This window comes from Phocoena phocoena, chromosome 12, assembly GCF_963924675.1.
Source record: "Phocoena phocoena chromosome 12, mPhoPho1.1, whole genome shotgun sequence".
Lineage (NCBI taxonomy): Eukaryota > Metazoa > Chordata > Mammalia > Artiodactyla > Phocoenidae > Phocoena > Phocoena phocoena.
Window position 1 is genome coordinate 15,737,031 of NC_089230.1, and position 20,380 is coordinate 15,757,410.

The following is a 20,380-nucleotide window of genomic DNA, read 5'->3' on the forward strand; positions in this document are numbered from 1 at the left end:
TCATCTGCTAAAATAAATCACTTCTGGGATTTTCCAGGCAAATATGCATAACTCATATCTAATCAAGAAGAAACATCAGACAGACCTAAATTGAGAGGCATTCTATAAAATAACTGGCCTATAACGTTCATAAACATTTTCAAGACCATAAAAGAAAAGACTGAGGGATTGTTCCAGATTAAAAAGACAAGGCAATTGAATGAAACTCCTGACCTGCAACTTTCTTTTCCTATAAAGGACATTACTAGAACAACTGATGAAATCTAAATAAGGTCTGTAAATTTGCTAAGTGTTTAATCAATGTTAATTTCCTGATTTGGACAACTGCACTATGGTTATTTAAGTGAATGTCCTATTTTTAAAGGTAAAAAGTATTCTGCCTACAAATTACTCCTAAAGAGTTCATAAAAAAGGAAATATATATATATATATATATATGGGAAGGGAGAGAGGGGGGAGAGAGAAAGAATAAATGATAAAACAAATGAAGTAAAATGATAACATTTGGTGAGTATGGGTAAAAAGTATATGGGAATCATTTGTACTATTCTTAGAACATTTCTGTAAGTCTGAAATTATGCCAAAATTTAAAAAAAAATTTTTTTTTAATCATCAGAAACAGGTAACATTCAAAATGGAGGATAGAATGGAAACTCCCTATTGTGGAAAACTAACTTAGGTGATAAAAGCTAGAATACTGGTTACCTTGAGGATAGAGGTTGACTAGGAAAAGAGGCCTTTCTGACTGAGGGAGCCTTTTGGGGTGCAGGAAATATTCTGTATCTTGATCTGGGTAGTGGTTACATATATGTACACACGTAAACGTTTATCAAGCTGTACACTTAAGATGTGTGCACCTTATTGTGTGTATATTATAATTTAATTAAAATTTTTTGAAAATACTGTTTATTCCAATCACTAAAAGTGGAGAATCAGACATTTATGTACCTCCTGATGTGATGAACAGAAGAACCATTAAGGAGTTTTCTTGAAAAGAAAAAAAAAGGAACAAGTTAAACACCACCAGGAAACATTTAACCAAGTTCAGAATATGGGAAATTCTATAGGATAAATGAACAAATTTTGTCAATTAATAAATGGCATTTTAAAAAGGGGGACTGTTAAAATTAAAAGAGACTAAAAAGACTAAAAAAGACTAAAAAGGTACAATGTAAGCCTCTTGTTTGGATCCTGATTTAAACAGATCAACTGTAAAAGAATTTTTTGAAACACCTGGCCAAGTTTGAACATGGACTAAATATAAGATAATACTAAGGAACATTGTTAGTCATGATATGGTATTGTAGTTGTGCTTTTAAGTCTTTCAGATTTATACTATTTGGGGGTAAAATAATATTCGGTTTGGGATTGCTTTAAAATATTTCAGCAAAAGAGAAACAATTATATAAGACAAGATTAGCAAATTTTTGGTAATTACTGAAGTTGGGTGATGGCTACTTAAGGGTTCATTGTATTATTCTATTTGCATGTGTGGTGCTGAAGATTTTCCATATTAAAAAGTTAAAAAGAAAAGATGTTAAGGCTATCTTTTCTCACAATTAACATAAAAAGGGGAGACGGCCATTAATAGATGTAGCCTCATATAATCCAAGGATTTTCAAACCATGTTCCAGAAAGTCATAAAGGTTCCACAGAACCCTTTAGGAGTAACACACAAATGTAGACCAGTGGTTGGTGTGTTTGGTAAAAGGGTAACAGAGAAATAACTAAAAATTTCAATTTTTCATATAGATTCTTTTGCAAAGAGCTTCTTGCCTAACAAATGGAAACCACTAGTACTACGAAAAAGAATCCTGGATTAAGTGTTCAAAGTACTGGATTCTACTGGTTCTGCATTTATTACCCCTTGACTTTGGAACTTATTTTTAGCTCATTGTTCCTCAGTTTCCACATCATTAAAATGGAGAGAAAAAAGTTGTTCCTATTCTGCCTTCTCCATAGCAGTACCACTGCGAGCAAAAGTGATGAAGTATCAAAGTACTTTATAAATTCTAAAGGATTTATGAATAAAAGGTATAATATTCACATTAATGAAAATTCAACCATTACAGCTCAATGACCTGATGCTGCTATTCTTTAAGGTACTTCGAAGTCATTTGTAAAGGTAAAATTAACAGTTAATTGATCTTTTACTTCCATTTAGTGTATTTTTGGAAAAACTCTCTCTTAGGAATCTTGTATATAACTGTCAAATAATCAGTGGCTTCCCTCTTTTGCTTGGTTAGAGAACAAAATGACTTGGTTAATCAAAAAAATCTGGTTACTACCCTCCTTTCCCTTTTCTCCTGGTATCCTGTCCCATCCATTCCCTTTCTGAACAAATCGATCCTAAAGCCATTAAGTTGGGCTGAGTAAGGTAGCTGCCCATACCCCGGTGGCAGAGAGAGTAGCTGCAGTGTCCAGTTAGAAGTGTCAGAGCCCAAGCAGGATGAGGAGGGCATCTGTGTTCGCATAGGGAAGCAGATCCAAACAGGAGTCAGAATCCAAGCTAGACAAGGAGAATTTCTGCACAACACAGTGGACCAGTGCCAGGCGTCAGACATAAATGATGGAGGACGGGGTGGTATGAGAAGGGTGGGGGGAGAAAGTGACAGCAGCGGGAAATGGACTATATACAGTCGGATTGATCAAATAAATGAATATATCAAGGAAAAAGGAACCATGTTTTTCACTGTTAGAAGTTAAATATGGAAAGGGAAAAGACAGGAAACCATGCATACTGATATAAATAAATAAATAAATAGGGAAAAGACACATAATCTCAAAGTACCCCCTCACAAAATAATTATTAATTACAAGAGCCAAAAACAGTAACTCTACAGTGGAGAAGGCTGGCCGACACCACCTTAATCAAGTGAACAACATCAGTAATGGGACAAATCAAAACTGTATTGTGATACCATGTAATGAAAACCTAGCATCACTTCTGTGATCTTCCCACCAAAGAGGCATAACCTGAATGGAATCATGAGGAAACGCTAGACAGCCCAAACTGAAGGACATCAACAAAATAACTGGCCTGACTTCTTCAAAAGAGTCAAGGCCATGAAAGTCAAAGAAAGGCTGAGGATCTGGTTCAGATCGAAGGAGACTAAAAGAGCAGTGATTCAGCACTGGATTCTTCTGCTATCAAGGACATCATAGGGACAACTGGAAAAACTGAAAACGAGTTTGAAGATTAGATGGTAGTAATGTGTCAATGTTCATGTCCTGGTTTTGATGGTTATGTTGTGGTTGCATAGCAGAATGTCCTTTGTAGGAAATAAACTACACCCTGAAGTATTGAAGAGTGATGGGGCATCATTTCAGCAACTTACTCTCAAAAGGAGTAAAGAAAGGTTCTTGACAGTGTACTCGCAACTTTCCCATAAGTTTGAGATTGTTTCAAAAATTTTTAAACTATCTGACTAACCTTATCTTTCTTTGATGCTTCAAAATGATACAGTGGAATACTATCTCTGAATCATCATTATGAACATCAACCAGTGGAACAAGAAAGTGTTAGTTAATGAGGTTTCTATGAGACACATTGGATTAACTTTTACTGAGGAAACTACTGGGGACATTTTATTTAGTCAAAGCTATTGTTCTTAGACAAGAGGCTTAGCCTGAAGAATGGAGTCTCTAAGAGAGAGTTCGTGAACTTTTTTCAGGAAGAAGCTTTTATCGGATTTTTCAAAATGATCAGTATCCCCTGAAAGTTTAATAATTTCCATTAATAAAATAACAAGTATCATATTTGTATGAAGTAATCAAAGAAACAAAATAACTCCTTTAACACCTGGGCTTTCCTGAGTCCAAAACTGAAAGGACTAGAAGGGACTTCTTTAAGGTGCCAATCCCTAATCTATAGACAGTACTGTCCCAACTTAATTCCAAAAGAAACTCAGGAATTTTTTTTCAGTACTACATTTGCATAAGATTTGTTTTTTTAAAGAGGGGTATGCTAAGTTATTATTAAAGTCCCATTCAGATTAAAAATGTCAAGGCCTTCAATCACAATTATTAGCTTTTTGCATGCTTTTATCACTATAGCTAATATTCTTCTGGATAATCCAGGCTCATTTCTAAATCTAAAAATTAATTTTTTTTTAAGTTCATTTTTATAATTATGAAAAATTTCAAACCCACAGAAAGTACAATGAACATCCTTTTCTCCTCATATAGTCACCAACTATTTATATTGTGCCATACTATTTTACCAAACCACCTGAAAATATGCTGTGGACGTAATACTACACTCCTAAATACTTCAGCATGTATCTGCCAAAAAAACCAAACTAGGACATCTTCCTTTGCAACCACATCACCATTGCCACACTCAAGAAACTCATTAATGTAGTATCATCCAACATAAACACCACACTCAAATTTCCTCAATTGTCTCCCCAATCTCCTTTACAGCTGTTCCCCCCACCAATCCATTCAAAGTTCATGCACTGCATGTGCCAATCTAGAATATTCTCCCCAACTCTGTTCCATCCACCACTTTCCTTTGTCTATCAGAACACTGACTCCTTTTAAAAGACCTGTCCAGTTGTCCTACATAATACCACAAACATTCTAGATGTGTCACTTTCCTCACGGTTAGATTTAGATCAAAGAACTTGAGCAAGAACAGCACACAGGGCTTGCAGGGCACCTCCTACTGCATCACATCAGGATGCACATAACATTGGACCATCTCACTACTGGACTTAACAAGCTCAACCACTCAGTAAATGTGGTAACCACTAGATCACTCTATTTTCAAGGCACATTTTTCTAATATGTCGAATAATAATCTGAGACTACATGGATATTTCTGTTCCCCAACAACTTTTCTCAATGGTTTTAGATTAACTGATGATCTTTGCCTAATTCAATTATTACACTGATAATTACAAAGAACTGATTTTTTAAATTCTATTATTCTTTCCACACATAATTGGTATTCTTCTGTTTTTCATTTTTTCCCCATCTTGCTATTTTATTTTTAAATCCCTATGGACTCAGAGATTTTTGTTTCTGAATTCACTGTGCTATAATCCATTGTCTTCACTATCTACCATTTTCTGATTCTCAAATTGTCTCCAATTTGGCTTCTGGGAGTCTCTTTAAACCTGCTCCTAATGTCCTCCTGACATTACCCCATTAGCCTCTGAGTACTTCTTCACTTTCTGGAATTTAGTCACTTTTCCATGAAGTGCTAGTCTCTTTCAGCAAGAAATGGAATTTGGGGTTCAATATCTGGATGCTAAATATGTTCACTGCTACCAGGATGCCATTTCACGTTTTTCTGTAAGTAAGACTTTGGAAAATATTCCAGGGTTGTAGTTACTTCCAAACCTGTGACTTTGAGGTTCATTAAATGCAGATACAGAAATGGTCAATAAGCACGTGAAAAGATGCTCAACATCATTACCACTGGGGAAATGCAAATCAAAACCACAATGAGATATCACTTCATAGCTACCAGGATGGATAAAATAAATAAAACATACAATAACAAGTGTTGAGAAGGAAGTGAAGAAATTGGAAACCTCATACATTGCTGGCAGGGTTGTACAATGGTGCAGCCACTTTGGAAAATAGTTTGGCGGTTCCTCAGAATGTTAAACACAGAATTACCATATGACCCAGCAGATTCCACTCCCAAGTATATACCTAAGAGAACTGGAAACATATGCACACAAAAACCTGTAAACTAATGTTCATAGCAGCATTATTCATAGTAGCTAGAAAGTGGAAGGAACCCAGATGTCCATCAACTGATGAATGAGTAAACAAAATGTGGTATATCCATACAATGTAATATTATTTGGCAATAAAAAGAAATGAAATACTGAAGCATGCTACAACATAGATAAACCTTGAAAATACTGTGCAGAATATAAAAAGCAGTGATAAAAGGCCACATATTGTATTATTCCATTTATGTGAAATGTCCAGAATGACATAGAAACAAAAAGCAGGTTAGTTGCCAGGACCTGAAGAATGAGGGATGGGAACTGACTGCTAAACAGGTATAGGGGTCCTTTCTGAGGTGATGAAAATGTTCTGAATTGAGATAGTAGTAATGTTTGTACAACTCTGAACAGACTAAAAACCACAGAACTGTATACTAAAAAGGGATAAATTACATCTTAATAAAGCTATTATTTTTGTTTACAAATGCACCATTTGCAGTGGAGTTAGTGCCACGTCTCATTTGGTAGTGAACTGGACACTCAGCACCACACTTCAGAGAAAAGAAAAACTTCATGCAGTATTTCCCATTTATCTCCAGGCAATTTCCCAAACATGTTGAGTACCAATTCTCTAAAATAACTTTTATCACTAAACGAATACTTCTATATAAATTTTTCTTTTTAAGTAGCACTTCAAAGCGTATTCAGGGATCTTAAGACTACAATTTTTTTGTTAATCATTAATTTCTTTGAATAGGTAATGCGTACAAAAACCATTCCTACTCCATAACTAAAAGAAAAACTCTAAATAGTCTTCTGCACTCTACTTTTATGATGTTTCTTGAAGATCTTGCCATATTCGTATTTACAGAACTTTATTCATTTCACTTCACAGTATTTCACTGTATGGATTTACTATAATTTATTAACCATCCACTATTAGTGGACTATTAGTGATTACTGTTATTTTTTTGTTATTATAAATAATGTGTTAATAAATATCCTCAGTTATTTTGTACTTGTGCAAATATTTTATGGGATAAATATCTTGAAATAAAACTGGAGAGTCTAAGGTATATTCATCTCACATGTTTTAGGTATTGCCAAACTGCCTTCCAAAAACACTATCAATTTACTTTCCCAACAAAAACAATAATTTGTCAGTTTCCCTTTTCTAATATAAAGTAATAAACTTTCAATTTCTGATGATAGGAGAAAAATGGTACTTTATTGTAGTGCTAATTTGCAATTCACTAAATATAAGTGAAGATGACATCTTTTCATTTGGTTAAATGCCAATGTCATTTGTATTTCTTTTTCTATGAACTATATTCTTGTACTTTACCCACTTCCTTTTGGGCTTAGTAGTATTTTACTTCTTAATATATAGGATACACACATACACATGTGTATATATGTATTCCATATATGTAAATATATGGAGATTTGCCCTATACTGTCATATGTATTTCAAATATTTCCCTCAGTTTTTCCTCTTCTGATTTTGTTTGTATTTTCCATCTAAAGAAATTCAAGATTTTAATGTTTCAAAATATTGAATATATCAGGTTTTTTAATGGCTTCTAGGTCTTCTGTTATGTTTAAAAAGTCATTTTTATTAAATATTTATATATACATTGCCTATTTTTTTCTTCTAGTAAAATTATTAGTTCACTATGAATATACGTGTAGAATTTATTTTGGTATAAAGAAGGCTTTAAGTTTAAATAAGAGTTTCTCCAACCCCAAATACTTGCAGAGAATCAGAAAAGCTATTGTTCTTTTCACCAAAAACCAACAGAGTACTGATTCAAATAACTGACATTTAAAACCCAAGAAAATTCGCAACAGATTAAAAGTGCTAAGTAACTCAAAACAGGTCCTTCTCAGAGTTATACAGCTTCATAACTGCTATACGTGACCAGTCCCTAATGAATTATCCAAATAAAATATGAAACATTATTCAACTTGAGATTTCTTTAATATGTCTATTATATTTTAAACATATTCCCTCCCTTAATTAACACACCTCTAAGTAAATAACCTTTTATATACAATTATTTTATATACAATTTTTACATGATTAGATACTAATGACAACCACCAAAAACTTTAATGAGTTTCTACCAAAGAGAGTTCCTTCTACACATCTTGTATTAAGAATAAGATTATTCTTATTAATTCATTACCAATTTACATAATTCATAGATGATAAAACTGATATAATTAAAAGTTAAAAATGTTCTTTAAACCGTTTTTACTGAAGAAAGCACTCTTAGAGGAAAAATGTGATCCATTTGTACCCAAATGACCAAAGTTAACTTACCATGTGTGGAGCACTGATTGTTGCTTGGAACCCTGCAAAAGAAGAAGAGAACTACTGATACATTCAACTGTAAAAACACACGAAATACTCCATGTAATTCCTTTTCTAACGTCCATAAGTTGTTTTTCATAAAAATTATTTTCACTTTTATGATCTCAAGAAATAAAACTTTTATTTTGTACTGTACAGTACTGTCACGCACAGTTAAAATTAGAAAATATAATCATGGACTTCCCTGGTGGCGCAGTGGTTAAAAATCCGCCTGCCAGTGCAGGAGACTATGGGTTCAAACCCTGGTCCGGGAAGATCCCACATGCCACGGAGCAACTAAGCCTGTGCACCACAACGACTGAGCCTGCGCTCTAGAGCCCTAAGAGAAGCCCGTGCACCGCAACAAAGAGTAGCCCCCACTCACCGCAACTAGAGAAAGCCCGCGCAGCAACGAAGACCCAACACAGCCAAAAAATAAATAATAAAAATAAAAAAAAAAAAGAAAAAAGAAAATATAATCATGCCAAAGGCTAGCATGCTCAGTACAACAGTCCCACTATTTCCAAAAATTTCTTCTCCCATATAGTTAGTTAAGGAAGAATTTCATGAAGTTGAGTTGATAAATTTATGATGTTTTTTCTTTAGATTTATAAAAAGAAAATAAGCTTCCATATATCACAGAGTATGCAAAATCCTTGCAAAATTAAATTGCTTCATATTTTTGGCACCTTAAAAAAAACTAGAACTGGCAATCAGAGTAGCTTAAGAGACTAATAAGCTACTTCAATTTACTCTTTACACTATCAACTAATGTTAATTAAAACAATCTTTTCTCCATTTTTAGCTTTTAGTTTTTTCTTCCAGTGTTGCTTTCTCAAAACTTATTTACCTGCTTCTGCGTCTGAAGCAATTTTCACTGAGCGGTGGTAGCAGGTGCCTTCGGGGTTCAGAAGCTCCCCAGGATCTTCTCTGCTGACTGTTAAAGTGCTTCAAAAGAAGGCAGCACGGCAGCTGGCCCACAGAATCCTGAGGCACTTCTAAGCCTCAAAGGCGCCCACTGCCAAGGCTCAGCAGTTCAGCAAAACCTGCTTCAGGAGAAGGAGTTAAATATGGAACTTTCTAAAAACAAGCGCAAACCAAAAAATTCAGGGCAAGTGAAGCAGAGAAGTCAGTAATAACTTAGTTACACATTCCCTTTAATACTGATTTTTCAGATTGATGCTAATGCAAAAACCAACCTTAGTCAACACTGAAGACCCTAAAGAAAACTCAGCACATAGCTTAAACTGTAAGTTTTCATTTAAAGTATGTTTTAAGAATATTTTTATAGAATTCTTATATGTATTGTTTAAAAAATAGAAAAGACACTTCATATATTACATCATTTTATTAAACTGGGTAAGTTTGGGATTATGAAACTTACTAAGGCATAAAACTCAAATTAGCAAGGTACTAGATACACATCTGGGTCCCAGCCTATTTTTACTTACATAGATTACAGAGTAAATGAGTAAAATTTGTGACGTTTTCAGAAACCCAAAGCTTACCTATTGATTGTGGAGAATCCATATAAGGGTTACATTTTGCATAGTGAGAGCGGTCTGTGGCCAGCATTACTTCAAATACTTTATCTGTCTTGATGATTCCATTTTCTGAAATGAATGAAGCAATATTCTAAGCTGGAAGTGGCATGATCAGACATATTTTAGAATAATTATTCTGGCTACACTGTAGAGACTAGATTGGAAGAGAGCAAAATTGAAAGTTGTCGCAATGGCTCAGGTAATCACAACCTGGTCTTTAATAATGAAAGTAAGGATGAAGAAAAGTAGAAGGATTTGAGTTATATTTAGTAGGTAATGTATACCTGACTGACTAGATTTGGAGGTGGGAGCGGGTTAACGGTTGAAATGTTGATGTCATATACTGATTTGCAAAATCCTAGACAAGGATCAGAGCTAAGGAAAAAAAGGACAAGTTATTTATTCAGTTAGGAGCTACTGACCATACACATAGAGATATATAGCAGTCAGTTGGATAAATGCATCTGGGGCGCAGGAGAAAAACCTACAACAGAGATTATAAATTACTAGTTGTATAGATGGCAACTAAACCAATGGAAGTGAACTAAAGTGGCCAGGTAAGAATACACAAAAGTGTACATTTAGGAGAAATGCAAAGGAAGTAGAGCCTTCAAAGATTATGACAAGGAGCAGACACAGAGGTAGATGAAAATCAAGCAGATATACTGTTACAGAGCCCAAGAGAAACAAATTTTTCAAGAAGGAAAGCAAGGTCAATATGCTCTTCCCTCAGTGTCCATAGGGAGTTGGTTCCACAACCCCAGCAGATACCAAAATTTGTGGATGCTCAAGCATCTTATATAAAATTGCATGGTTTTTGCATATAACCTACGCATCTCCTCCCATATACTTTAAATCATGGTTAGACTACTTATAACACCTAATACAGTGTAAATGCTATGTAAATAGTTGCCAAACATGTGGCAAATTCAAATTTTGCTTTTTGAAATGTTATGGAACTTCTTTCTTCTTCAAATATTTTCAGTACACAGTGGGTTGAATCCATGGAGATAGAATCCATGGGTATAGAAGGCTGACTGTATATATTTGCTCCCCCAACTATCAATTCTTTAAGATTAAATATAATATGTTAAACTTCAATAACCCTTATTAACCATGCACACGGTAATTATTCAATAAAGGCGTTATTAACTCACTCAGTAAGTTTACTGTCTGTCTAATATATACCAGACACAGTGCTACATACTTAGGGTGATAATAAACAAAATAGCATAGTTCTTGTCCTTACAGCTCTAAAATCTGTAAGATTAAATGTATCAACTTGACTTTAACAATCCAGAAATAAATTTTTTTAATCAAAACATGCTTTGCTTAATTTGGCTACACTATGAACAACTTTTTTTTTCAGATTTCTTTTTTTTAAATTGAGGTATAATTGACACACAACATTATATTAGTTTCAGATAAACAACATAATGATTCAATATTTGTATATGTTAGAAAATGATCTCCACAATAAGTTAACATCTATTACCATACAGTTACAGAATATTTTTTCTTGTGCTGAGAATTTTTAAGATGTACTCTCTCAGTAACCTTCACACATGCAACAGAGTATCATTAACTACAGTCACCATACTGTACATCCCCATGACATTTATTTTACAACTAGAAGTTTGTATCTTTTGACTACCTTCACCCATTTTGCACCCCACCTGCCTCTAGCAGCCACTAATCTGTTCTCTGTATCTATGAGCTTGGTTTTTTGTTTATTTTTTTAGATTCCACATGTAAGTCAGATCATACAGTATTTGTCTTTCTCTAACTTATTTCCTTTCGCATAATAGCCTCAAGGTCCATCCATGTTACAAATGACAAGATTTCATTCTTTCTTATGGATGAATAATACTCCATTGTATATATACATCACAGCATCCATATCTATTCATCCATGGATGGACATTTAGGTTGTTTCCATATCTTAGCTATGGTAAATGATACTGCAGTGAACATGGGGGTGCGTATATCTTTTCAAATCAGTGTTTTTGTTTTCTTTGGATAAATATGCAGAAATGGAATTGCTGGATCATATGGTAGCTGTATTTTTAATTTTTTGAGGAAGCTCCATACAGTTTTCTGGAGTGGCTGCAACAATTTATACTCCCACCAGTAGTGCACCAGGGTTCCCTTTTCTTCATAATCTTGTAAACACTTGTTATTTCTTGTCTTTTTGAGAACAGCCATTTTAACAGGTATGAGCTGACAGTACCTCACTGTGGTTTATGATTTGCATTTCCCTGATGATTAATGATGTTGAGCATCTTTTCATGTACCTGTTGGCATTCTGTATGTCTTCTTTGGAAAAATGTCTATTTAGATCCTCTTCCCGTTTATTTAATGGGATTGTTTGATTTTTTTTGCTATTGAGTTGTATATACTTGGGGTATTAACCCTTTATCAAATATATGATTTGAAAATATCTTCTCCCATTCAGTAGGTTGCCACAGCTATTTTAAAATGAGACTTAAGCATCATGAGAAGTTTAAAATATTTATGCAAATGAATTTAATGTATTCATCAACTGTGGAGCCTCCAGGTTCTAGAGGGTAATGGTGCCCACCAGAATCTGAATTTCTCCACATAGCCATTCAAAAACCACCTAAACCTAAGATCAAGAAGGGGCATAAACAAAACCACACATGACCCATGCCTTCACATTACTAGGACATAGAGAATATCCAGACTTCATATTACCTATCAGTAGAAAAATAAACAACACATTCCAACAAAGCTTTTGCTATTGCTGCAAGCCTGTGGGTATAGAAAGCAAAGGTAGGGACTGAAGTTTAAAAGACTAAGTAGAAGGAAGTAGGGAATGCAGATGAAGCACAGACAAAATTACTCCCAGAAAGAGAAACTACAACACTAAGTACTAAAATAGTGAACACAGGTCTGGGACTTAGAAGTTCACTGTACTGGCTACAAGGAAGGAACTTAAACATCAGTAGGTTAACAAAGGTCCCAATACCATTCAATGGCGAAAGAACAGTCTTTTTCAACAAATGGGGCTGGGACAACTGGATAGCCACATGAAAAGAATAAAGTTCAATCTTTACCTCATATCAAATACAAAAATTAACTCAAAATGGATCAAAGATCTAAACATAGAACTAAAATAATAAAAATCATAGAAGAAGATACTGGGGTAAGCCTTCATGACCTTGGATTTGGCAGTGGATTCTTAGATATGACACCAAAAGCATGAGCAATAAGAGAAAAAAAAATGGATAAACTGGATTTCATCAAAATTAAACACTTTTGTGCTTCAAAGGACATTATCAAGAAAAAGGTAGGGCTTCCCTGGTGGCGCAGTGGTTGAGAGTCCACCTGCCAATGCATGGGACACGGGTTCGTGCCCCAATCTGGGAAGATCCCACATGCCGCGGAGCGGCTGGGCCCGTGAGCCATGCCGCTGAGCCTGCGGTCCAGAGCCCGTGTTCCGCAATGGGAGAGGCCACAACAGTGAGAGGCCCGCGTACCGCAAAAAAAAAAAAAAAAAAAAAAAAAGGAGCAAACTATTGATATACCCAACAACATGAACAAATCTCAAGAGCACTAATCTCAGTGAAAGAAGCCAGGAGATTTACACTATATGAGTCCATCTAATATTAAATTCCCGAAAAGTCAAAACCATAGTGTCAGAAGGCCAATCTGCAGTTGCTAGGAGTCAGGGGTTAAAGGAGGAGATTAATTGCAGAGGGCACGAGAAAACTTAGTGGGTGAAAGAAATGTTCTACATCAGAGATCAGCAAACTTCTGTTAAGATCCAAACAGTAAATATTTTAGGCTTTGCAGGCCGTATAGTCTCTGTTGCAACTATGCGACTCTGCCATTGAAGTACAAGAACAGCCACACACAAGACATAAATGAATGGGTGTGGCTATGTTCAAATAAATCTTTATTTCTAAAAACAGGCAGCAGGCCAGATTTGGCCTGTGGGATGTAGTTTGCTCACCCCTGTTTTACCTCATTAGGGTGGTGGTTACACACCTATATTTGTCAAAATTTTCAAATCATACTCTTAAAATTGGTGCGTTTTTACATAAATTATATCTCAATAAAGCTGATTTTTTAAAAGTGTAAGCCAAGGATTTTATATGCAGCCAAAACTGTTCTTCAAATATCAAGGTTATAGGAAAAAAAGTCTTGAATGTGCAAGAACTCAGGGAATGCTGTACACACAAGCCCTTCCTAAGGAATCTTGTAGAAGATGTGCTTCATCTAAACAAGGGATTACTAGGGATACATCAGAAAAGGACACATATCCAATTTTAGAGCAAAGACTAAAAGTAAAAGGGTGGATTGGTCTGCCTTCAGCAAGAATCCTGTCAAGTTATTTTAGCCAGAATCCCCCATTACCCCTGATGTCTCCTCTTAGTAATTTTCTACCCACTGATGCCCACCCTGCTCCTAGGCTATAAATCCCCACTTGCTCATGCTGTATTGGGAACTGAGCCCAGCTTTATACTGAGGTCTCTTTTCCCCTATTGCAATAGTTTCTGAATAACATCTGTTTTTAACTCTTATTAAATTATTTTATACTATTTTTTAAATAGGTAATAGTTTTTTAAACTATTTTTTAAAAAAAACTAAAAGGGTAAAGACAGTGATGGAATAATAATACTTAAACGTTATTTGTTCTGACAAAATAGAAAGAAGGCAACTAAAAACAATGGGAAGAGGAAAAAAAGGGGAAAGTAGAATTAGATCATTGAGTCATATAGGTGACAGGAGGAATCAAAGGATACCATTTAATACTGACTGACCAGACAGTAAATAGTTAAGAAAAGGTGGTTTAAGGACACTATAAAAGGTATAAATACAGACTCTCCAAATAACAAAAGAATATTTTAAAAAATCAGCAAACAAGGCACACCAACTAGAGAAACACTTAAATACTCACAGACTAGGTTATATTAATAAATCATCCATCCATTTGAAAATATTATAAACTTTGGATTAATTAACCCAAATAGAAAGTACTGTTTCTACACAAATAAGCTTAGGCAAGCTACCTGTAAAGTTCATTAAAATAAAACAGTGAAAGCATTTTTTAAAAAGTTTTAAAAGCAGCGTAATAAGAGAGATATTGGACTTCCCTGGTGGCGCAGTGGTTAAGAATCTGCCTGCCAATGCAGGGGACACGGGTTCGATCCCTGGTCCAGGAGGATCCCACATGCCACGGAGCAACTAAGCCCGTGCACCACAACTACTGAGCTTGTGCTCTAGAGCCTGTGAGCCACAACTACTGAGCCCGCGTGCCACAACTACTGAAGCCCGCCTAGAGCCCGTGCTCCTCAACAAGAGAAGCCACCGCAATGAGAAGCCTGCGCCCCACAACGAAGAGCAGCCCCCACTCGCTGCAACTAGAGAAAGCCCGTGCGCAGCAATGAAGACCCAACACAGCCAAAAAATAAATAAAGAAGTAAATTCAAAAAAAAAAAAGATATCATTTACTAAATATTTGTCATGCGCCAGACAAAATCCTAAGCACATTACATACACTATCTTTTGAGGTAAGAACTTAGAAACTATGAAACAATCTTATACTGTCTCTAACAATCCTATAAAGTAAGCACTATTATTACTCCATCTTACAGATAATAAAATTGAGTTCAGAAAGACTAAGTTGTTCCAGATCACAGAGCAAATAAGGGGTAGGGCCATTCAAATTGAGATGTTAGATTCCTGTTGACCAGTTCACTGTACTGCTACCATATTCAAATAGCTTAGTGACTTCTACTAATTCATTTCTCAAAATACTTCTTGAGTGGGTCATTTGCCCTGAATTCAATTCAAATTCCAGAGGGGTGATTCATAGACTCTCAAGGTCAGAAGGGTCATCAAGTCTAACTTCTTCATAAATTGGTACCACGATCTCTAGTTGAAGAGCTGCACTGATGTGGAACAGTCCTTTGCACATTCAGACCACACTAATTATCAGAACACTTCCCTGTATTAAGAGGAAATCTCCCTCTTTATAACTCACTTATATAAACCTTTAGTGCTACGCTCTGCAGTCACAAAGAATATGCTGAATTTTCTATCCAACCAACACTTTTTACACACCTGAACATATCATGACCATTTCAAGCCTTATCTTTTTCAGGTTAAGCAGCCTCACTCAATACATCCAATTACCATCATATTCACTTACTCATTCTTCTCTAGATGAATATTTGTGACATCTAAAATCAAACACATTGCTATAGGCACATTCTAAAAATCAAGTAAATTAAAGAGATTACTTCCCCTAAGCTAGATAATATACATCTACCAAACTTATGTGAGTTTCTTTGGCTGATTTCTTACTCTACAGAGGGACACAGAATTTACTAAAAAACCCTAAATAGTTTTAAAAGCATGTCACCAGTCATTTATTAAGAAGCGGAACACATAAGGCTCAGGATAAAGCTTCCTTAGACCATTATTGGGTGGTTTCCAAAATTTTCACTACAAGGTTCTTATTATTTGCTTTCTCCCAGGATTCCATATTTTGAAAGATGCCTAAAGCAAGCTATATTTACTAAGTTATTAAATCATTTTCCCGTTTTTGACAATCTGACATATACAATTGCCAGTGCCCTGAAATATTTCTAGCAAACAGCAAAGTAATTTAACATTTCACTTTGCATGTATAGCCTAATTATGAGTAAACATAAATTACCATTAGGCTTTCTAAATTAGTGAACAGTTTTAAAACTACCCATGCCCAATTTTCCTGCACCCTAAGGACCAAAGATCCTAATTAAATAATTATAATAATGGCTAATGTTGATCCTAATATGCAATGGATCCAAATGAGAAGTTAGCAGAATTCAAAAAGGAGAATGCAATAGAATCCAAGCTATAAACCAAATAATTTAAAAAACTTGAAAAAATTAGAGCCACGTTAAGAAGGTATCTGTTCCTCTTCTCAACCTGAGGAGTGGGAAGGGTGAAGAGGGAGATAAATTCCAGGAAAAAGACAAAAATACTATACAAGAGTCATGATTTAGGTAAGAAGAAACTGTGACATGATTTCAAGCAACTGATAAAAGTGTAAAAAAAGGAAAAACAAGGAATTCCCTGGTGGTCCAGAAGTTAGAACTTGATGCTTTCACTGCTTTCAATCCCTGGTCAGGCAATCAAGATTCACAAGCCACATGGCCAAAAAAAAAAAAAAGGAAAAACATCTGACTATTCCTCCTCAATACTAGAGGAGTCTGTGATATTAGAAACAAAGAGCAGGGAATAAACTCTTGCATGCTACGTAGCTCAGCAAAGTGTTGACCCAGTCATTAATGTTTGTGATGATGGTTATTACTTTTCAACACAAAAATCAACAAAATGCAGAAGATTTATTTATTGCTCAGAACAAAATGAAATGCTATCAGCTCTGACAATATAAAAGAGCCCCTAGGGGCTTCCCTGGTGGCGCAGTGGTTGAGAGTCCGCCTGCCGATGTAGGGGACGCGGGTTCGTGCCCGGTCCGGGAAGATTCCACATGCCGCGGAGCGGCTGAGCCCATGAGCCATGGCCGCTGAGCCTGCGCATCCGGAGCCTGTGCTCCGCAACGGGAGAGGCCACAGCAGTGAGAGGCCCGCGTGCCGAAAAAAAAAAGCCCCTAATAAGTTGGAAAATCAGTATCCTTTCTTACAAAGTGGAAGGGTTAAGGGATAGTGTCAGTTTACAAATTATGGAACAAAAAATTGAGGTTAAAGTATATTACTCAAAGTTACAAAGGTAACCACAATAGAGGAAGCAAAAATTACGGTATAACTATATGTGGGGAAGGGAGTAAGTTTAGAGGGTGTAAATACTCCTCCATCTTGGCAAGAAGTCAGTAGATGATGTCCAAAGTTGATAAAGAAATAGCAGTTTAAGCATATGCTTTAGAGACTGAAGACAATCACCAGAAGACCCAAATATGTAGTTAAAAGTGTTCACTTGAGGCAGTCTGGGAGCAGGGAGGAACAGGGCAAGCAATTGTTATTTTTCATTATAAACCCTTCTGTATTATTTTATCTTTAAATATGTACACATGGTTACTCGACTGAAAATTAATCTTAATTGTCCTAACCTTGTTATCACAGACAGATAGTACCTATAGAGATGTATACACAATGTGTATTTGCTCTAGTGAGCAAGATGTTAAGATGTGGCAGGGACTCCTTTTCTTTTCTTTTAATTTATTTATTTTATTTACTTATTTTTGGCTGCACTGGGTCTTCGTTGCTGCGTGCAGGATTTCTCTAGTTGCGGGGAGCGGGGACTACTCTTTGTTGCGGTGCACCGGCTTCTCATGGCGGTGGCTTCTCTTGTTGCGGAGCACGGGCTCTAGATGCGTGGGCTTCAGTAGTCGTGGCTTGCAGGCTCTAGAGTATAGGGTCAGTAGTTGTGGCGCACAGGCTTAGTTGCTCTATGGCATGTGGGATCTTCCCAGACTAGGGCTCGAACCCGTGTCCCCTGCATTGGCAGGCAGATTCTTTTTTTTTTGCGGTACGCGGGCCTCTCACTGTTGTGGCCTCTCCCGTTGCGGAGCACAGGCTCTGGACGCGCAGGCCCAGCGGCCATGGCTCACGGGCCCAGCCGCTCCGCGGCATGTGGGATCTTCTCGGACCGGGGCACGAAGCCGCGTCCCCTGCATCCGCAGGCGGATTCTTAACCACTGCACCACCAGGGAAGCCCCAGGTACTCCTTTTCTTTCACAGTGGTAGAACTGGGTGCATTACCTAGCCTCTCTGTAGTTACGTGTAGCCTTATGGTTAAGTTCTTGTCAATGAGAACACAGGCAGAAATTATGAACGCAACTTTAGATAATGCCCTTAAAAAAATGTGCATTTTCTCCTTTCCCCATTTTTCTCCCCACCAGCTGGAATATGGAAAGGATGGAGGTAAACTATCTTCAACTTTGTAGATGAGGGAAAGACTTTAGGAAGCACAACAAGAAAGAAGGAGCCCAGGTCCTCAAGACCATGGAACCACCATATTAGTTCTGAACTGCTTATACTTGGATTGTTACGTGAAACAGAAACTTTCGTTTTGTTTAAGCCATTGTTATTTTGGTCTTTATTACAGCAGATGAACAGGTACCCTAAAACACAAGGTATCTGAGGAGTAAAATGAGATCAGTCTGAAGAACAGGACTGGAGTTGGAGCAGGGCAACAGGTTGTAGAAGACCCTTAAAAGGCCTGAAAGCTGAGCAAGAGGTGTTTACAATTGATACAGTAAGCAATAGAAATCTAGGGAGAAAAGAGACGTAACAGAAAGCAGTACACTAGGACAATCAGTGTAATGTGTAGAATGAACCTGAGGGGAGAAAAACTGCAAGTGTGATGACCAATCAGACACTGGAAGGCATATCACTCCAAGCGACGACTAAGAACCCAGGCTAGGACAGTGTCCGTGAAAATACAGTGAAAGGGATGACTATGAAAGGTATTTGTAATAACTGTTGAGTTAATTTGGGGACAGTCTGAAAGAATCAATAACTATTCCAAGACTTTTGATCTGGGAGAATAGAAGACTAGAAGCAATCCTGGCAGAGATGGAGAAAGAAGAGATCCTGTGCTGGTATGAAGCACTGAAAACACAGGTAAGAAAATAAGCTGCAGATGCATTTCAAGTCATGTAGAAACATTCTCTAAATTTCCGTAAGTAACTTGTTACAAAGTTACATCTCAATAAAATATTACATAATTATATTAGTTTTATGACTTGAGTGGTTGTTAATCATCTACTCTCTATTTCTTCTCCACTAACAAAATGCCAGGGAAAACAATAAGAAATGAACAAAATGGTCCCCTTTTATTTCCCATCTAGAATGATTAGGTGTGGTAAGAGGTGAGTGGAGCCTGAGACACTCTCCATACAGAAAATCTGAAAGGGATTAGTTTTAAATTCACACTACAATCAAAGAAGAATTTTAAGTGATGTCAAGTTATGATAAAGCATATCATCTAAGACCAGAGATTATTCAAAAATACGTCTTTCTTGGAGGGGGGGAAGAGGGTGATGAATTGGGAGATTGGGATTGACATACATACACTATTGATACTCTGTATAAAATAGATAACTATGGGCTTCCCTGGTGGCTCAGTGGTTAAGAATCCTCCTGCCAATGCAGGGGACACGGGTTTGAGCCCTGGTCCAGGGAGATAGCACATGTTGCAGAGCAACTAAGCCTGTGCGCCACAACTACTGAGCCTGCGCTCCAGAGCCCGCGAGCCGCAACTACTGAAGCCCGTGAGCCACAACTACTGAAGCCCGCACACCTAGAGCCCATGCTCCACAATAAGAGAAGCCCCCACAATGAGAAGCCCGCGCACCGCAACGAAGAGTAGTCCCCACTCACCGCATCTAGAGAAAGCCCACGCACAGCAATGAAGACCCAACACAGCCAAAACTAATATATAAATAAACTAAAGTAGGTAACTAATGAGAACCTACTGTATAGATCAGGGAACCCTACTCAATGCTCTGTGGTGACCTAAATAGGAAGGAAATCTAAAAAAGAGGGGATATATGTATACGTATAGCCAATTCACTCTGCTGTACAGTAGAAATTAACACAACATTGGTAAAGCAACTATATACCAATAAAAATTAATTTAAAAAATACAGGGCTTCCCTGGTGGCACAGTGGTTGAGAGTCCGCCTGCCGATGCAGGGGACAAGGGTTCGTGCCCCGGTCCGGGAGGATCCCACGTGCTGCGGAGCGGCTGGGCCCGTGAGCCATGGCCGCTGAGCCTGCGCGTCCGGAGCCTGTGCTCCTCAGTGGGAGAGG

The 20,380-nt window shown here is 36.8% G+C and overlaps 1 protein-coding gene across 4 annotated transcripts in view; it reads right to left on the reverse strand.

The window, feature by feature from the left end:
* PCMT1 (protein-L-isoaspartate (D-aspartate) O-methyltransferase) overlaps positions 1-20,380 on the reverse strand; it is a 45,582-nt gene that overhangs the window by 19,421 nt on the left and 5,781 nt on the right. For 3 of the 4 annotated variants that reach the window (XM_065888735.1, XM_065888736.1, XM_065888738.1), the window contains exons 2-3: positions 9,555-9,659; positions 8,017-8,048 (exon numbers count right to left, since the gene is read on the reverse strand). In XM_065888735.1, coding sequence (XP_065744807.1) covers positions 8,017-8,048; positions 9,555-9,659 — 137 coding nt within the window. The remainder of the gene's footprint in view (positions 1-8,016; positions 8,049-9,554; positions 9,660-20,380) is intronic. The other variant, XM_065888737.1, reaches the window with a different exon arrangement.